General features: G+C 50.4%; 2 protein-coding genes across 6 annotated transcripts in view; one reads left to right on the top strand and one right to left on the bottom strand.

The window, feature by feature from the left end:
* ASPSCR1 (ASPSCR1 tether for SLC2A4, UBX domain containing) overlaps positions 1-7419 on the bottom strand; it is a 54709-nt gene extending 47290 nt beyond the window's left edge. For 2 of the 5 annotated variants that reach the window (XM_084298479.1, XM_084298478.1), the window contains exons 1-2: positions 445-559; positions 318-373 (exon numbers count right to left, since the gene is read on the bottom strand). In XM_084298479.1, the coding sequence (XP_084154605.1) occupies positions 318-373; positions 445-543 (155 nt within the window). In that variant the 5' untranslated portion in view covers positions 544-559. Of the gene's footprint in view, positions 1-317; positions 374-444; positions 560-5626; positions 5868-7285 lie in introns of those variants that run through there. The other 3 variants (XM_084298482.1, XM_084298480.1, XM_084298481.1) reach the window with 3 other exon arrangements.
* NOTUM (notum, palmitoleoyl-protein carboxylesterase) lies at positions 6378-14551 on the top strand (the record flags this gene model as incomplete). The annotated part of the gene is made up of 11 exons (XM_084298484.1): positions 6378-6907; positions 7279-7331; positions 7476-7571; positions 8725-8785; positions 9531-9589; positions 10988-11090; positions 11851-12042; positions 12620-12720; positions 12821-12968; positions 13464-13511; positions 13622-14551. The coding sequence occupies 11 exons, from the start codon at positions 6378-6380 to the stop codon at positions 13926-13928; spliced, it is 1698 nt and encodes a 565-aa protein (XP_084154610.1). The 3' UTR covers positions 13929-14551.
* Between the last annotated feature and the right edge of the window lie 233 nt (positions 14552-14784).

Consider the following 14784-nt stretch of genomic DNA (forward strand, 5'->3'; position numbering starts at 1 on the left):
CCTCCCCGGCCGCCCTCGGGACGAGGCCACGCTCAGTGAACGGGGACAGGCGGGCGACAGGGCGCCCACATGGCCGGGCTGCAGGCCGACGGCGCCGTCCGCAGCAGGGAGGGGAGGGGAGGGGAGAGGGGCCGGGGCCGGGGCCGGGGCCGCGGGCACCGTGCGGGCGCCTCGCCAGGAGCGCGGCCCGGCGCGGGGAGCAGCCGCGGGCGGGGCCCGGCCCCCGGGCAGCGCGGGGCAGGGCTTCCGCCGGGCCCGGCGACGGGACGGGACGGGGGAAGCGCTGCCGCCCGGCCGGCCCCCGCGGTGAGACTCACTTCAGGCCGTACTCGCCGGGGCTGCCGCCCTGCTTCCTGCAGACCTCCTCGAGGATCTGCGGAGAGAACAGGGGCGTCAGGGGCCGGCCCGCGGCCCCGCCGCCGGCCGCCCCCGCCCCGGACCCACCTGGAGCAGCACCGTGCCGGGCCCCACCCGCACCGTGACCCGCCGCCCGCTGGGGGCCAGCACCGACACCACGGCTCCCCCCCCGCCCGCCGCCGCCATCTTCCCGCCCGCCGCGGCGCTGGCTCCGCGCTGCCGGGGCGGGGCCGGGCCGCCCCCGGGCCGCCCCCGCCCGCGGCCCGCCCCGCCGCGGCCCCGCCTCGCCCCGCAGCGGCCGAGGGCGCCGGGGCCGGCGGGCGCGGAGCGGCTCCCGGCTCCCCGCGGCACGGCCGGGGCCCGGAGCACGAGCGGCACTTAGAACAAAGGCAGGGAAACGGGGTAACGCGTGCCCGACGAGGAAGGGAGGGCAGCGAGCGACAGACACGCGGCCGGTGGCACAGGTTCGCTCGGCTTCTCGGAAGAAGAGCGAGAAGGCAGAGCGAGACCGTCCGGCCTTCCCCTCCGCGGAAAGCGAGGGGGCCGGGGGCCGGGCCGGGGGGCTCCGGAGGAAACGCGAGGGGCAGAGGGACAGGACCCGGCGCCGGGGACACGGGAGGGCCCGGCCCGGCATCAGGGAGCGCTCTTCCGAGGCGGGTGACGGAGCACTGGCTCGGGCAGCCCGGACAGGCTGCGGAGTCTCCTCCTTCCTTGGAGATCAGAAGCCGCCTGGGCGCCGGCCCTGAGCAGCCTGCTCCAACAGGTCAGATCCTTGAGCACGCCAGCGCTGCGAAGTAGCAAATCTTCGCAGGCAGCGGACAGCACGTGCACCAGCAGCAGTTCTTCACCCTAAGCCTAAGGGTCTGCTGAGGAGGCTGCGCACTCGTGCTGAATGTACGGCAAGAATCCTCTTCTGCAGATGTAAGCTCTTTCCTCTTGAGCAAGCAGTGATGACAGTGACTAAAGACTGAAAATACCAATGCTACAAGAAAGGTACCCCTTGGCAAAATATAAAAACTATAGCGACAAACTCATTTCAGAGAGAAACTCAGAAGAGGGGAGCATTATGCCCATCGTCAAATGAGTGTCTACACAGTGTCACAAACAGAACACTAGTGGTAAGACAAATTAGAGCATCCCACTGCCTAAGAGAGAGAAAGAAAAACATTGAGCACCTTGCAATTAGTGCCTTCTGGGCTTCCCAAGTTAGCGGTTGTATCTTTACATCTAATAACGTCTGCTGGATTTTTCTTACATAAACATGCTCAGCTGTGTTTTGAGCCCCCTTGTCTAAGCTTTTGGCATCCACAAGATCCTGAGGCAATGGGTGCCACAGTTCTGTTGTGTTGCATGACAGAAATACTTAATTATGTTTTAGAACTTATTCTTTGGTGTTCCCCAGCTTTTATTAAGACAATCACTAATCATTCTCCACTACCATCTCTGTAACATTCATAAGTCCATCAACATATTTCCTGTGATTCCCTGCCACTGTAAGAGCATTTTGCTGTAGAATATAATGTGAAGAGGCATTATGACTTAAGGGTAAGATTGTCCTGTAAACTTTCACATGCCTACAAAAGGGGCAACAAATATCTATGGTGTGCAAGTTCTCAGTCTTTAAAATAAGGTAGAAACCCAGAGCTCTGCAAGTACTTATCACAGAACAAAATATCCTGCTGTTACACCTTCAACAGAAGGTATGAAGAAAAAGGAACAATTAAAAAGGCTATGTTAATGTCAGCTGCTGAGGTGGAGCAGCCATTCAATTTAAAAAGATACATCTTGGTTTTCATGGAGCCCAAAAATTTGGTCTTGTTTCTGGATGGGGTTGGTTCTTATTTGATGTCTGAAAGAGGCAGCTGTTTTCTATTTTGCATCTGAGAGTGACACATCCCTTAAAGAAATGTTGCTCCTGTTAAAAAAAATACCAATGTAATTTGAGCCAAAAATTTCCAAGTGGCTGGATTAGAGAGATGAATCTAGCTTTTAATGGCATATCATAATCAGAGAGTTGCATGGAGGTTAATGGTCACATTTCATATCCAGAGCCACTTCTAATCTGAAATATTTATCTGAAATTAGAAGAATCAGGAGAGAAAGAAGGGAGAGGAAACTACAACCTGGAGTTCATTAAAGTGCTACGAAGTAATAGGAACTCATTAGGGAATTGCTGAAAATATCTCTAACAATTCAGATTTCTGCCACTGTCAGGATAAGAGCATGCCTGCAAATCTACCAGGTGAGCCTCAGCAAAACAACATCCATCATGCTAAAAAGTGCTTAGAAATTGCTTTTCATTAGTGATTACAGTGAATACTGTAATGTGTAATAACTGTAAAACAATCTTTCCCTAAAATCACTTTTTAGGCAGCTAGATGTGCTTTGCATTAGGGAGATATTTCATAATATAACTATGCATGTTTACATTCAGTCACACACTCACGCAGAGAATAATGCAGAAGTTTGTTTCTCGAAAAAGCATGGGGGGAAAAAAAAACTTTTTATTTTCTTTCAAATGGATCGGAAATTAACTGTGAACATCTAGAAATACTTTGCAAACAGTTCCAAAATATCATACAGAATAGCTATTTATCAGAGTAATGACAATACTGTAAAGTATTTCTTCCTGTCTTTACTAATGGTATGTACTACTAATCATGCTGAGTCCCACTAACGTTCAACTGGGTGCTTCCAACCACACATCACTTTGTACTGAGGCTATGAAGGGACTGTGTTGCCCTGTTGAAGTTCCTTTACCCCCCACCCCCCACTGATAGAAGAAGAGATGGTGGTAAAGTAGCATGACCATGCAAATGTGAGATTTTATCTGTTAGTGAGTGGCCTTCTGTGGGGTAACTTACATCTTCTACCCCTTCTTCCCTCCCCCACCACTTTGACCAACTTTTGATCAACTTGAGACCCAATAAATGAGCCAAGGAACTTTAACTGAGCCAGGGCCACAGAGCGTCTGAGATCAGGTGCAAGAATGCTGGCTGCCAAAGGGAAACACCTGAAACACAAGTCCTTGCACGGGGCTCCTGGAGAAATCCTCCCAGCTTCTGATAGGGAAACATCAAGAGGTCAAGTCCTGGCAGAGTACTAGGGAATTTCAGAACTGTCTCATTTCCTGTTGTATAGCATAGTTCAAAATGCTTCAAAATACTGAATTACACTACGACATACTGGAACATTTTATACAGGCTATTTCATTTTGAGAGGTACTAAATCGAAACAGCATCTCCCTTCACATTACTCCCAATGGTTAAAAATCTCTTGTTGGCCCCCTACATGCATCAACACAACATAAAAATGTCAAATCTTCAGTGTGTGGAGGAGGTATCCAATTCTTTTGCTGCTTTCCCTGAGCTTTCTTCCATATTGGGTGCAATCTACGTAGGACAGCTCTAACCAAAGGACTAAAATTTAGTGAAGCTGTTGCATTGATGGATAGTATTGTACAATTCTCTGAAATCTGCATGCACTCGGACGTTCCCTCAAATTCAGTGTGTCAGACTTACATTGTACCAAATTTAAATGTAGAATTTTCTAGAAGTAAGAAAGTAGTCTCTCATGCCATACCCTGACAGTCTTACACTCTTCTAACAGCCCCCTTCCTCCTTCATGACAGAAGTAATACAAACATTTGTCTGGACTTTGGAAGGATGACAAGTAAGAGTGCTCTGAGAGAAACCCTCCTCCTGAGTTATCTGAAACAAGAGATACAGGAAAGCTGGAGGGAGCCCTGTAAAGCCAAGACAGGAATTATTTAACTTCTTAGCTTCCCCTCTTTGGACAAAAGCCCAAAGATCTGCAACATTAACATGTGCTTCTCTTTGCCCTAAGGTTCTTTCAGTGTCACCCGTGAATGCATCAGCTGGTACAACGTGTTACAGAGTCCAGTAACTCCAGATCTGCCCAACGAGATGGAATACGAACATCAAGAACATAAGCCCATCAGTGTGACAAACAGCACCCTTTTCTCTTAAGAAAGTAGGGTGAAGTTTAGCAACATTATCTGTCCCATTTTCTTGTTGTAGCTAGTGGAGTATGAGCTCCTGGAGTTGTTTATGCCAACTACTCCAGAGATCCCAAAGCACTCAGGACCTACAGATTAACATCTTCAGACACTGTGCAAACTAACCAGCTGCACCTCTGCTCTGTCAGCCTTGCAAATTCTCTTAACTTGCTGTAGCTGGTCCTAGGGACCAATTGCTCACACTTATCATGGCTGGTGAGGAAGGGATCTTAAAGGTGGTGCAGTAAAAGATAAAGTGATGCAGAATTGTGCTGGGCCCAAAAATGTATTGGGGGTGAATGCAGCATGTGACTGGAGGGTTACCTCAGTTTAACTTTTTTTTTTTTTTTTTTTCCTGGTTTAGGATACTGATGGTACTATCAGCATTTAAATAAAATATTTAGAAAAAAAAAATCTGACTGAGGACAGAGCTGGGACTGGGTACGTAAGAGTAACTGAACAAGTAAAGAAAAAAAAAGTGATAATCCTATTGTGAAATCACAAGCTATGCATGTAGGAAATTCAGAGCTGAGGATGTTTTAAAAGTCCAAATGTGCTAAGGTAAAAAGTGTAGTTGCAGCAGCTGAACAGCCTTAATTCTTGCCCAATAATTAAATAAAACAAACAAACAAAAAACTCCACTTATTATTTCAAGAATACGCTATTTTCACCTTTTTGATCGCAGATACGTTAAATTTCCTCATAAAGGCAGCCTGTTTCCTTGCTCCTCTCTTGAGGGCTGTTGAATTGTAGAATCATAGAACTATTAGGGTTGGACAAGACCTCCAAGATCATCCGGTGCAACCATCACCCTACCACCAATAGGTGCTCTTGAAGTGCAAAAGCTGTCCGTTTGGGTAACTAAACAAAGGAATTATTTCAAGTGTAGCATTTTCTCTGCATTCCCTCGGTTTATAACACTGAATTCTGAGGTAGTTACAACATTTTTGTGACATGCTTTGCTCTTACAGTTGACAGGCGTCCTAGTAACAGATACTTAACGCTACTTTTATGTCGGGGATTTTTTTTTCCTTTAATTGCTGGAAATGTCAAAACAGTGGAGAAAACTAGGGAGAGCCGCTAGACGATAAGCCTAACGAGCCGCGAAGGGCACCCAGAAGTCCCTCAGAGGCGCTGAGCGCTGCGGCCGGCGGCGGGCGGGGCGAGGGCCCCGGGAGGAGCCCAGCTGGGGGCCGCCGCCCCCGGCCCCCCGCGATCCTCCCGCACCGCCCGGCTCGCCCGCACGCTTACCGAGTCCTGCGAAAAAGCCCTCTGCTAACGTCCCCTCTAACTTTAGCCGCGGCAGCTTCGTTCTCCTTTGTTCCCGTTGCAGCGGCGTCCCCCGGCTCGGAGCCGCCGACGGGCGCGGAGCGGAGCGCCCGTTTACCGGCGGAACGACGGCCGCCGCTGCGTCGCCGCTGCTCGCCGGCCGCGGCCCGCCCGGGCGCCCCCCGGGCCGGCCGCCGCGGGGGGTGCGGGGAAGAGCGCGACCCGGGGGCCGGGGGCGGCACCTCCCGCGGGTGGGGGGCGGGCGGCACCGCCCCTACGGGGCCGGGGGGGCGGAGCCGCCGCCAGGAGCGCGGGGGGTCGGGGGGGCGCCGCCGCCGGCGGGGCTGGCACGTGCGGGCCCTCGCGGCCACACGGCGCCGTCGGGCGCCCCAGCCCCCCCCGCCCGCCGGCCGGCCCGGGCCGGGAGGAGCCGCCCCGTGCCCCCGCCGCCCTGCGGGCGAGGCTGGCGGGCGCCGCCGGCCGCGGCCCCGGCGCCGGCAGGGGCGGCGATGGCGGCGCGGCGCGGCGGACGCCCCGACGGAGCGGCCCCGCGCCGCGGCACTGGCTCGCCGCGGCGGTGCGGCGGGCGCGGCGCAGACCCCCCGCTCCCTCCGCCTCGCTCCGAGGGGGCGGAGGGCAGGGCAGGGCGGGGGCTGGCCGGCTGCTGCCCCACGCGGCGCCCGGGCTGGCGGCGCCCCCGGCGCGCTCCCCGCGCACTCCGTGCCCCTCTGTCATGCTCGCCGCCTGGGAGCGGGCGGCGGGCTCCTGCGCCGGCAGCCGCGCCGCCGAGCCCGCGCCGCCGGCGCTGCCCTCGCCGCCCGCCGCCGACCCCCGGCCCCGCGGACGGCGCGGCGGGGCGCGGCGGAGCGCGGGCGGCGCTGCCCGCCGCCGGGGACTGGCTGCTGCTGCTGCCGCCGCGGCGAGCGGCGGGTGGCGGCGGGCGGCGATGGGCACGGCGGCCGTGCACCTCCTGCTGCTGCTGGGGCTGCTGCACGCCGGGCCCGGCGGCGAGGGCAGGAAGGGCTGGCGGCGGCGGGGTCCCGCGGTGCGCGAGCGCGGCGAAGCGGCGGCGGCGGCGGCGCCGGCCGAGAGCTTCCCGCTGGACTTCACCGCGGTGGAGGGCAACATGGACAGCTTCATGGCGCAGGTCAAGAGCCTGGCGCAGTCGCTGTACCCCTGCTCGGCCCAGGCGCTGCCGCACGACCTGCGCCTGCACCTCCTGCACAACGCCTCGGTCACCTGCAACGACGGCAGCCCGGCCGGGTGAGTCCCGCGCGCCGCCCCCCGCCGCGCTCGCCGCCGGCTCGCGGCGCCCCGCAGCCCCCGGCCGCGGCCCCGGCCCCGGCCCGCCGAGCGCTCCCCGCGGCCCCGGCCCCGGCGCGGCCCCGAGGGCTGTGGCGCCACCGCGCGGCGGCGGGCGGCTCTGCAGCGACAGGTGCAGCGCGCGGCCCGCGGGCGGCGCGGCCCGAGCCGCTCCCCTCGGCGGGCGCCGGTGCCGCCGGCCCCGGTGCCGCCGCCGCCGCCTCGCCCCCGCCCCCGCCACGTGTTCCGCGCGGCCCCGGCGCTGCGGGCGTCAAAGCGCCGCGGTCGGGCGCGGCTCCCGCTAACGCCGCCTCCGCTCTGTCCGTCCGCAGCTACTACCTCAAGGAGTCCAAGGGCAGCCGGCGGTGGCTGCTGTTCCTCGAAGGTGAGCCTCGCGCGGCTCGGGCCGGGGCCGGGCGGAGGGCGGGGGGCGGCCCGGCGCTGGCCGCCTTCCCCCAGCCGTCGGCCGGAGCCGAGGCCCCCGGCCCGGGGCGGGGCGGGGGCGGCTGACCCCTGTTCTCCCCGCCAGGAGGGTGGTACTGCTTCAACAGGGAGAACTGCGACAGCCGCTACGACACCATGCGGAGGCTCATGAGCTCCAAGGAGTGGCCCGCGACCAGAGTGGGTGAGTGTCCCCGTCGTGCCGTGGGGACGGCCGCCGGTCCCTCCCTGCCCCGTGGGGACGGCTCCCCGGAGGCAGCGCTCGGCGGCCCCCTCGTCCCGGTGGGCGCGCAGCCGCTGCCGGGCGCCTGCTCCTGCCTGGCACCAGCACGGCCTCTCCCACGCAGACGGTTCCTGCGTGAGTACGTGCAAATAATATGCCTCTGCTCGCTCGCACAGTCATGAAAGCACAGATACGCGTGTGTTTGGCTGTCTGCTTATGGCTGGTGGGCGATACTGGTGTTTTGAACTCTCGCCAACGTACTCTCTTTAGTTTAAACGTATTCACATGCTGACAGACCTGCTGGGATCTTCATAGTCTTGTTTTTGTCATTTGGTTTCCAAAGAAAGCTGCTCTTAATCCTGTCGGAAGCACTTGGACCTTGTAATCTGTCTGTCAGGACAGCTGTACTTTCTTGCAGAATGGGCTGGATGGGTTTGCGGACAGTAGTACTGGCCCTACGTGCCAGGCAGAAATGGGGTAAATTGTCTGGGCCTCTTGTGTGGAGCTGTGTGATTCCACCTCCTCCCCGTTTATAATTGTATAATGTCACTGAAGCAATCACAGTGATTCTCGGTGAAAGCATACGTTTGGGGTACACATAAAAGTACTTTTAGCTTTTTGATTTTAATGCATAAGATGGAATTAACACCCAAGACACACGCTGGACAACAGGGCTCCAGAGTCAACAGAGAAATGTTGAACTTTCCTTTTCATTCTTGGTGCTTATACTCAGCCCTTCTGAAAACTCAGACTTTTCTCATTCACAGACAGTGAATCCTACATTTGCAAATATTGTGTTTGACCTGGTAGGATTTGGTGTTTGGGAAAATGCTGATCGTCTTAAGTATGTGTTCATAGGTTCTGTTCTGTACTACAGAAACTATACTACTGAAGCTTTCTAGACAGGCTTCATCTGTAACACAAATCAAATTCTGAAAGTCACATATGCCTAAGGGCAGATTTACAAATGCTCATTCATCTTCTCTAACCAATGTTGTACATTGTGAACATTTGTTTTCTACGTGGTCAGAGATTCTGCTTTAGACTCATACAGTTACTCTGAAGTCATACACTGTCATCGGTATGTTTCTTGTTTCTTTATGTCCATCTGCAGGAACTGGGATCCTGTCATCACAGCCAGAGGAAAATCCCCACTGGTGGAACGCGAACATGGTGTAAGGAGAGACTGCTTCTCCTGCTTTTGGGGCTAACAGAGTGCTACTGAGACAGATTAAGACTAATGTCTGCAAGAGGAAATTGTACGTTTCCTCATTTGTTCCAGTTCACCTCTCTAACTAAATTGTGCTGGCAAGGTCTGGAGAAACCCAAGTTCAGTCTGCTTGGAGTTGTGGGGTGATCTAATGAAGAAAAACTGGGGATAGCTCAGAGAGCCTTCTCAAATAAATGAAGTGGCAAATACTGTTGTGGGCAGGGGCTGATAGTGTATTGTACATTTGCCAATTTGAGAGGAACATGGAGTAACTCTTTTAGTTCAAAGAGGAGAAATGAGAAAAACATCTGTTTATGCATGCATCTATATGTGAGGAAAAAGCAGAAGAGAGGGGATGTTCCTGAAGCACAGTTTCCCTGTGACAGGTCACCCACCATATCAGTGGGACAGCTGAGAGCAAAATTGTGGCCCTCTGTTCTGTCCACCAAACTTAGTGCTCCAATTAGATTGAGAAAACAGGAATTACTTGTTGATTTAACTCAGTAAAACTACCAGTGTTCAGAAGAAAATTCAAGACAGAGTTGCAATTGTCACTTTGTGTGCAAGAAGGTATGTTAAGTGTCTAAGTGGACAAGAAACGCTTCCTTTTCCCCTCCCCAGAATTTAATTTTCTTCTAGTTACTTGACCCTATCCTCACCCCCTCCTTGCATGTCTAAGGAACATCAGTACTCACACAACTCTTTTACAGATTCATCCCTTATTGCTCAAGTGATGTTTGGAGTGGTGCCTCTTCCAAGTCCGAGAAAAGTGAGTGTTACTGATGGGTTGTTGCTGCCACAGACATCACACATTAAAGGATATGGCCAGACTTCTGTGAAACAACATGAATGAAGAACAGGCTTTTCTTGCTGAAGGGCAGGAAAGAATATCAAGCTACTTCCAGATAAAACATCCTGATCTCTTTAGCTCAGTCTGTTTTGACATAGTTCAGAGCCACTGCTTGCAGAGATGTTACGCTGATGCAGTAGGCAAGGATTAGAGGAATTAAATTCCTTTTAGATGAATCCCCAGGTTCCATCCAGCACACAGCAAATTAAGTGGTGTAGCTGAGGAACCATGGTTTGTTGCGTGCAACTTTGGCTTTGTTAGTCTGAGAGGCAAGTGAATTTAGTTTCAAACTTGAATGAGGAGGATATCTCTCCTCATGTCAACCTAAAGCTATCTGCAGGTTTCTTTGTAAAACAGGGTAGTTTGCTTGCGTACAATCCTGTTTTGCATCAGCTGTCATTTTGATAATGCCAGAACTCTAGGAGTCTGCTTAATGGCGTCCTCTGCCAGTTTAAGCTGAATTTCATGCAAGTGAATTGTTCTACATCATGTAGTTCTTTGGGTTTCCCAAGTGAAGCAGGATTGGTGCAGTAATACTTGTATAAGCACAAGGAACTTTGTCTTCTTTGCCTTTGTTCATGAAGAGTTTTCTTTGAACAGAATGAAATTACTGCTGATGTACACTGCTGTGAAAGAAAGAGATAGGCCTAAGATATTCTGTGATGTGGCACTGGAAAGGCAGGAGGTTACTGTTTTTCTTTGAGTTGATCTTTGAGCTCTGACCTTAAACCAGACACCTTGTTACTCAATGTCTCTTCACTAACTAGTATCAAGAAACTGATGACTTGTGGATACCAAAGTTATACTTTCTGTCACAGTAAGGACCTTTTCATTTTGTAAGTTTCTTGTGTTGTTCCTATGAAGCAGCTACACTACAGCAAACAGTGTTTTGGTGGTGCCTGGGAATTGGTGCAAGTGTAATATGTCTTGAAATGTGGCATGTCTGAATTGGCTTTATGGACTGGGAGAATACTCACCATGAATAGAGAAAGGGTCACAGCACCTTCCTGGTTTGCTCTTGTTTTCCTTCTCTTAGTTTACCAGTTCCTATGCACTGCTGTAGGAAGGCCTGCTTGTTTTCTTGTTTGTTTGTTTGTTTGTTTGTTTTTATTCTGTTTGCTGTCTATTCGCTTCTTTCAGGGAAGTTCTGTACTGGGAGAATATTTCTTACTAGATTAGTTTGATACAGGTAGAGGAAATGGGCCTGCTTTTAGATTCATGATTCCTTCATAAAGTTCTTAAGCGTTTGTGGAGAGGAAGCAAAAGATTTAACCTGGACAGGAAACAGTTTTATTGATGCTGAGGTCTCTGTTCCAGATGAATATGCCTTCATGGGAGCACTGATCATTCAAGAGGTTATAAAGGAGCTTGTGGGAAAAGGTCTTAGCACCGCAAAAGTGTTGCTGCTAGCAGGGAGCAGGTAAGTGTCTACAAGAATTCCTGTGGTGAAGACAGGAGATCTCCACAGCAGAAAGCTGTTAGGGATGAGCTAAATTCCTGAAAAATTTCTTCTAGGAATGTAGTAACTGTAATATAACAAACTCTACATCTGTTCTCAGTTTTCTCCTTTGGGTGGTACAGCAGGAAATGATAGAAGTGTATTTCCTCAGCTTTTGGTCCAGGTACATTTATAAGAAAATAACAGGGTAAAAGATTTGCAAGAGGGAGGGGATGTGTTTATTCTGCCCTGCATTAAAAATGCTGGCACCTGTGGATACATGCCATGAGACACATGTGCTGAACCTATTCACAAGACATCTGATTAAAAACTCAGATTTGCCTGTCACAGATGCTCTGAATCTTGTTACATTGCGCTGCTGTGATACACTCAGCATATATTACATGGGTGTAATATAGACAAATTCACTCTTTGCCACTTCTCACTTGAGATTCTTTCAGGTTTTGAGCAGCCAAAACTCTTGCAAGTAGTATAAAGCCTATATATCTCCCAAAAGAAAGAACTAGAACTGGATTTTGTTTCTGAGGTACCAGATTGTTACTCAGAGCTGGCTTTATTTCAGAATGTTTTGCAAAGCAAGGAAATAACTTGGTAACTACTAACTGGATTGTCCTGTGGATAGAACCAGTTGTTTTGAGTGTCACTGCTGAATATGTACACTAGCCAGCCATTTAATAGCTACACCAGCATCATCACTGCAGTATTAAAATTGCTGTTACAGTGCTGGAGGAACAGGAGTGCTCTTGAATGTGGATCGAGTGGCGGAGCAGCTGGAGGAGATGGGTTATCAAGGGATTCAGGTTCGAGGCTTGGCAGACTCCGGATGGTTCCTGGATAATAAACAGTATCGCAGAACTGACTGTATCGATACCATAACGTGTGCTCCAACAGAAGCTATCAGAAGAGGAATAAGGTACAATCACATGCTCTCAAGCATGCTTTTATACAGGATTAATAGTGGAAAGATGTTCATAGAATCATGTTCTCCTCTATCTTCATAGAATCGTAGAATGACTTAGGTTGGAAGGGACCTCAAAAGATTATCTAATTCCAATTCCCCTCCCATAGGCAGGGTTGCCAACTGCCTAGATCAGGTTGCTCAGGGCCTCATCTAACCTGGTCTTGAATACCTCCAGGGATGGGTCATCCACAACCTGTAGGCAAGCTTTTCCAGTGCCTTGCCACCCTCTGAGTGAATTTTGATCTTCCTGTATTTTGATGCTTGAAGAGTATTTATTTATTATCTAATGTCAGTGTTGTTTTTTTTTTCACTTTTTTTTTTTTAATAAAATCAAATTTCAAATATAGGTGTGCAAAAGAATGTGCAATTGCAGATGCCCTCAAATGCATTGGTAGGACAATGTAGCCAAGAAAGAATGCTGCTTTTATTAAGCTGGAATGATAACCAGGACAGAAATATAGCATGATATGGATAGACTATTGTTAAGATGTCATTATGACATTCATTCTGTTGTTGCTTTGTCTTCCAGGTATTGGAATGGTATTGTTCCTGAACGCTGTAAGCTGCAGTTTAAAGAGGGAGAGGAATGGAACTGTTTTTTTGGATATAAGATTTATCCTACTCTTCGATGTAAGTATCGGAGGAGAGAGATAAAATGGATTCTAAGGTTTTCTCTGTATTCACAGCAAACTTACTAGCCATTCACTTTCCGAATTTTTTGTCTTCCTAGGTCCAGTCTTTGTTGTCCAATGGCTCTTTGATGAGGCTCAGCTTACTGTAGACAATGTACACCTCACTGGCCAGCCTGTTCAGGAAGGGCAGTGGCTCTACATCCAGAATCTGGGCAGGGAGCTGAGAAACACCTTGAAGGATGTAACGTAAGTCTTTCAGTAAGGAAAACTCACTTCCAAAACAAGTATTTTATCCAATATTCTGGCAGCGTTTCTCAGATCTCTGGTGTCGTAGATTTGGTAACTATGCTTAGTCTACACCAAGAATCTTGCTGGTTTTATTTCTGAATAAGTGCAAAGTAATTTCCAGGTTCACAGTTACCAGTTGTCCTTATTAAGTACTGATCATAAAACACTGAGATAGCTGAGACAACAGAGGAAGAACCATTAATGTACTTTATTTGCTGCATGCGGGAGCGGGTATTCAGGAGTCTCTTGTAGTAGATGTACACTATTAGGCAGGATGGAACCCCTTTTCCAGTCCAGCCAAGTTTTATGTCATGATAAGCTTCTCTGTTTCTAAAAGCTTTGTCAGGGCAGCAAAAATTCCACTTTCTGCCTAGTCCAGAATATTCTATTGAACAGGAGTTAATTTGTCCGTCCAAGACAAATCCTAATCAATGTTTCCCTTTTTTTCTTTAGTGCTAGCTTTGCTCCTGCCTGTTTGTCTCACGAGATCATTACACGCAAGTGAGTGATTTTACAGATTCTATGAAAGGTCAACACGGAAACAGTAGGGGAATTAATCAGTTCTGATAACCTGACCCTTCTGATACAATCTGTGTGGTTTGTCTTTTCAGTCACTGGACGGACATCCAGGTGAAGGGGACATCATTACCCCGTGCCCTGCACTGTTGGGATCGGAGCCTACATGAGAGCAACAAAAATGGGAAAGCCCCTCTGAAAGGTTGCCCAATTCATCTGATTGACAGCTGTCCATGGCCCCACTGCAACCCCTCGTGCCCCACTATCAGGGACCAGTTCACAGGGCAGGAGATGAACGTGATCCAGTTTCTCATGCACATGGGTTTTGATGTTCAGAAGATGGCACAGCAACAGGGCCTGGAGCCCAGTAAACTTCTGGGGATGCTCAGCAGTGGTAACTAGGAAAGGATCTTCTGAGGGGCAGGGAGATCAGGAGGGGACTCGGGGCCCTTCTCCCACACACTCTAATCTTCTTCCTTAAGCTCATACAGGCTGGTGCATGCTCACCCCCCATGCAGGCAGAAACCTGTACACAACCACATGTTCCCGCACTCTTGCACACTTAAGATGTGTCAAGAAAAAAAAATGCGATTTCTTGCTTACACAATTTGTCTGGAACTTGTTACCTCCAAACTCGAGGGATCACTTCTGGCCATTCACATCCTCTTCCTGTCTTACACAAGGCAATCTAATACAGGGAGTAGTAAAGCCATAAATAGCAGCAATGAGAACCTTCCCCAGATCTAGGACTTTTTCCCTTGTCATGAATTTTACATCATAGACTCGATACAAGTGGTGAAAAAAGCAAGCACTGGATTTCTTTTGTCCAACAAGAAGTGAAGGAATGATTACATGACTTCCTGGAGGTCAGCATCTCATGATATATCATAACATACAAACAAAGGACATGTGCTAGGGATGGACACTCTTGTAATCAATTTACTTCTGTATTATTTTATAAAATGACTTTTTTATTACTTTTTTAAACTAAGCAAGAAATATAAATGATATTGTTTTGTAACATATTTTTTTTTAAATAACGAAGGCACCTCTTGCTACTTTGGCAATGTGGACATATTTATTTTAATATGTAAAATGCTATTTATAAGGGCTGACCAGAGAACCATTCATATGTCTTTGTAAAGTTGTATATGCTGCTCATTTGGGTGGGTTTTCCTTATGATCACTTGTGCCTGGGAGAGGGCTGAGGGGGGTATTGACATTTTATATTAATTAGACTTCAGTGTTCCACTTGCAA

This window comes from Netta rufina (genome assembly GCF_964035555.1).
Source record: "Netta rufina genome assembly, chromosome: 19".
In the NCBI taxonomy this organism is placed as follows: Eukaryota; Metazoa; Chordata; class Aves; order Anseriformes; family Anatidae; genus Netta; species Netta rufina.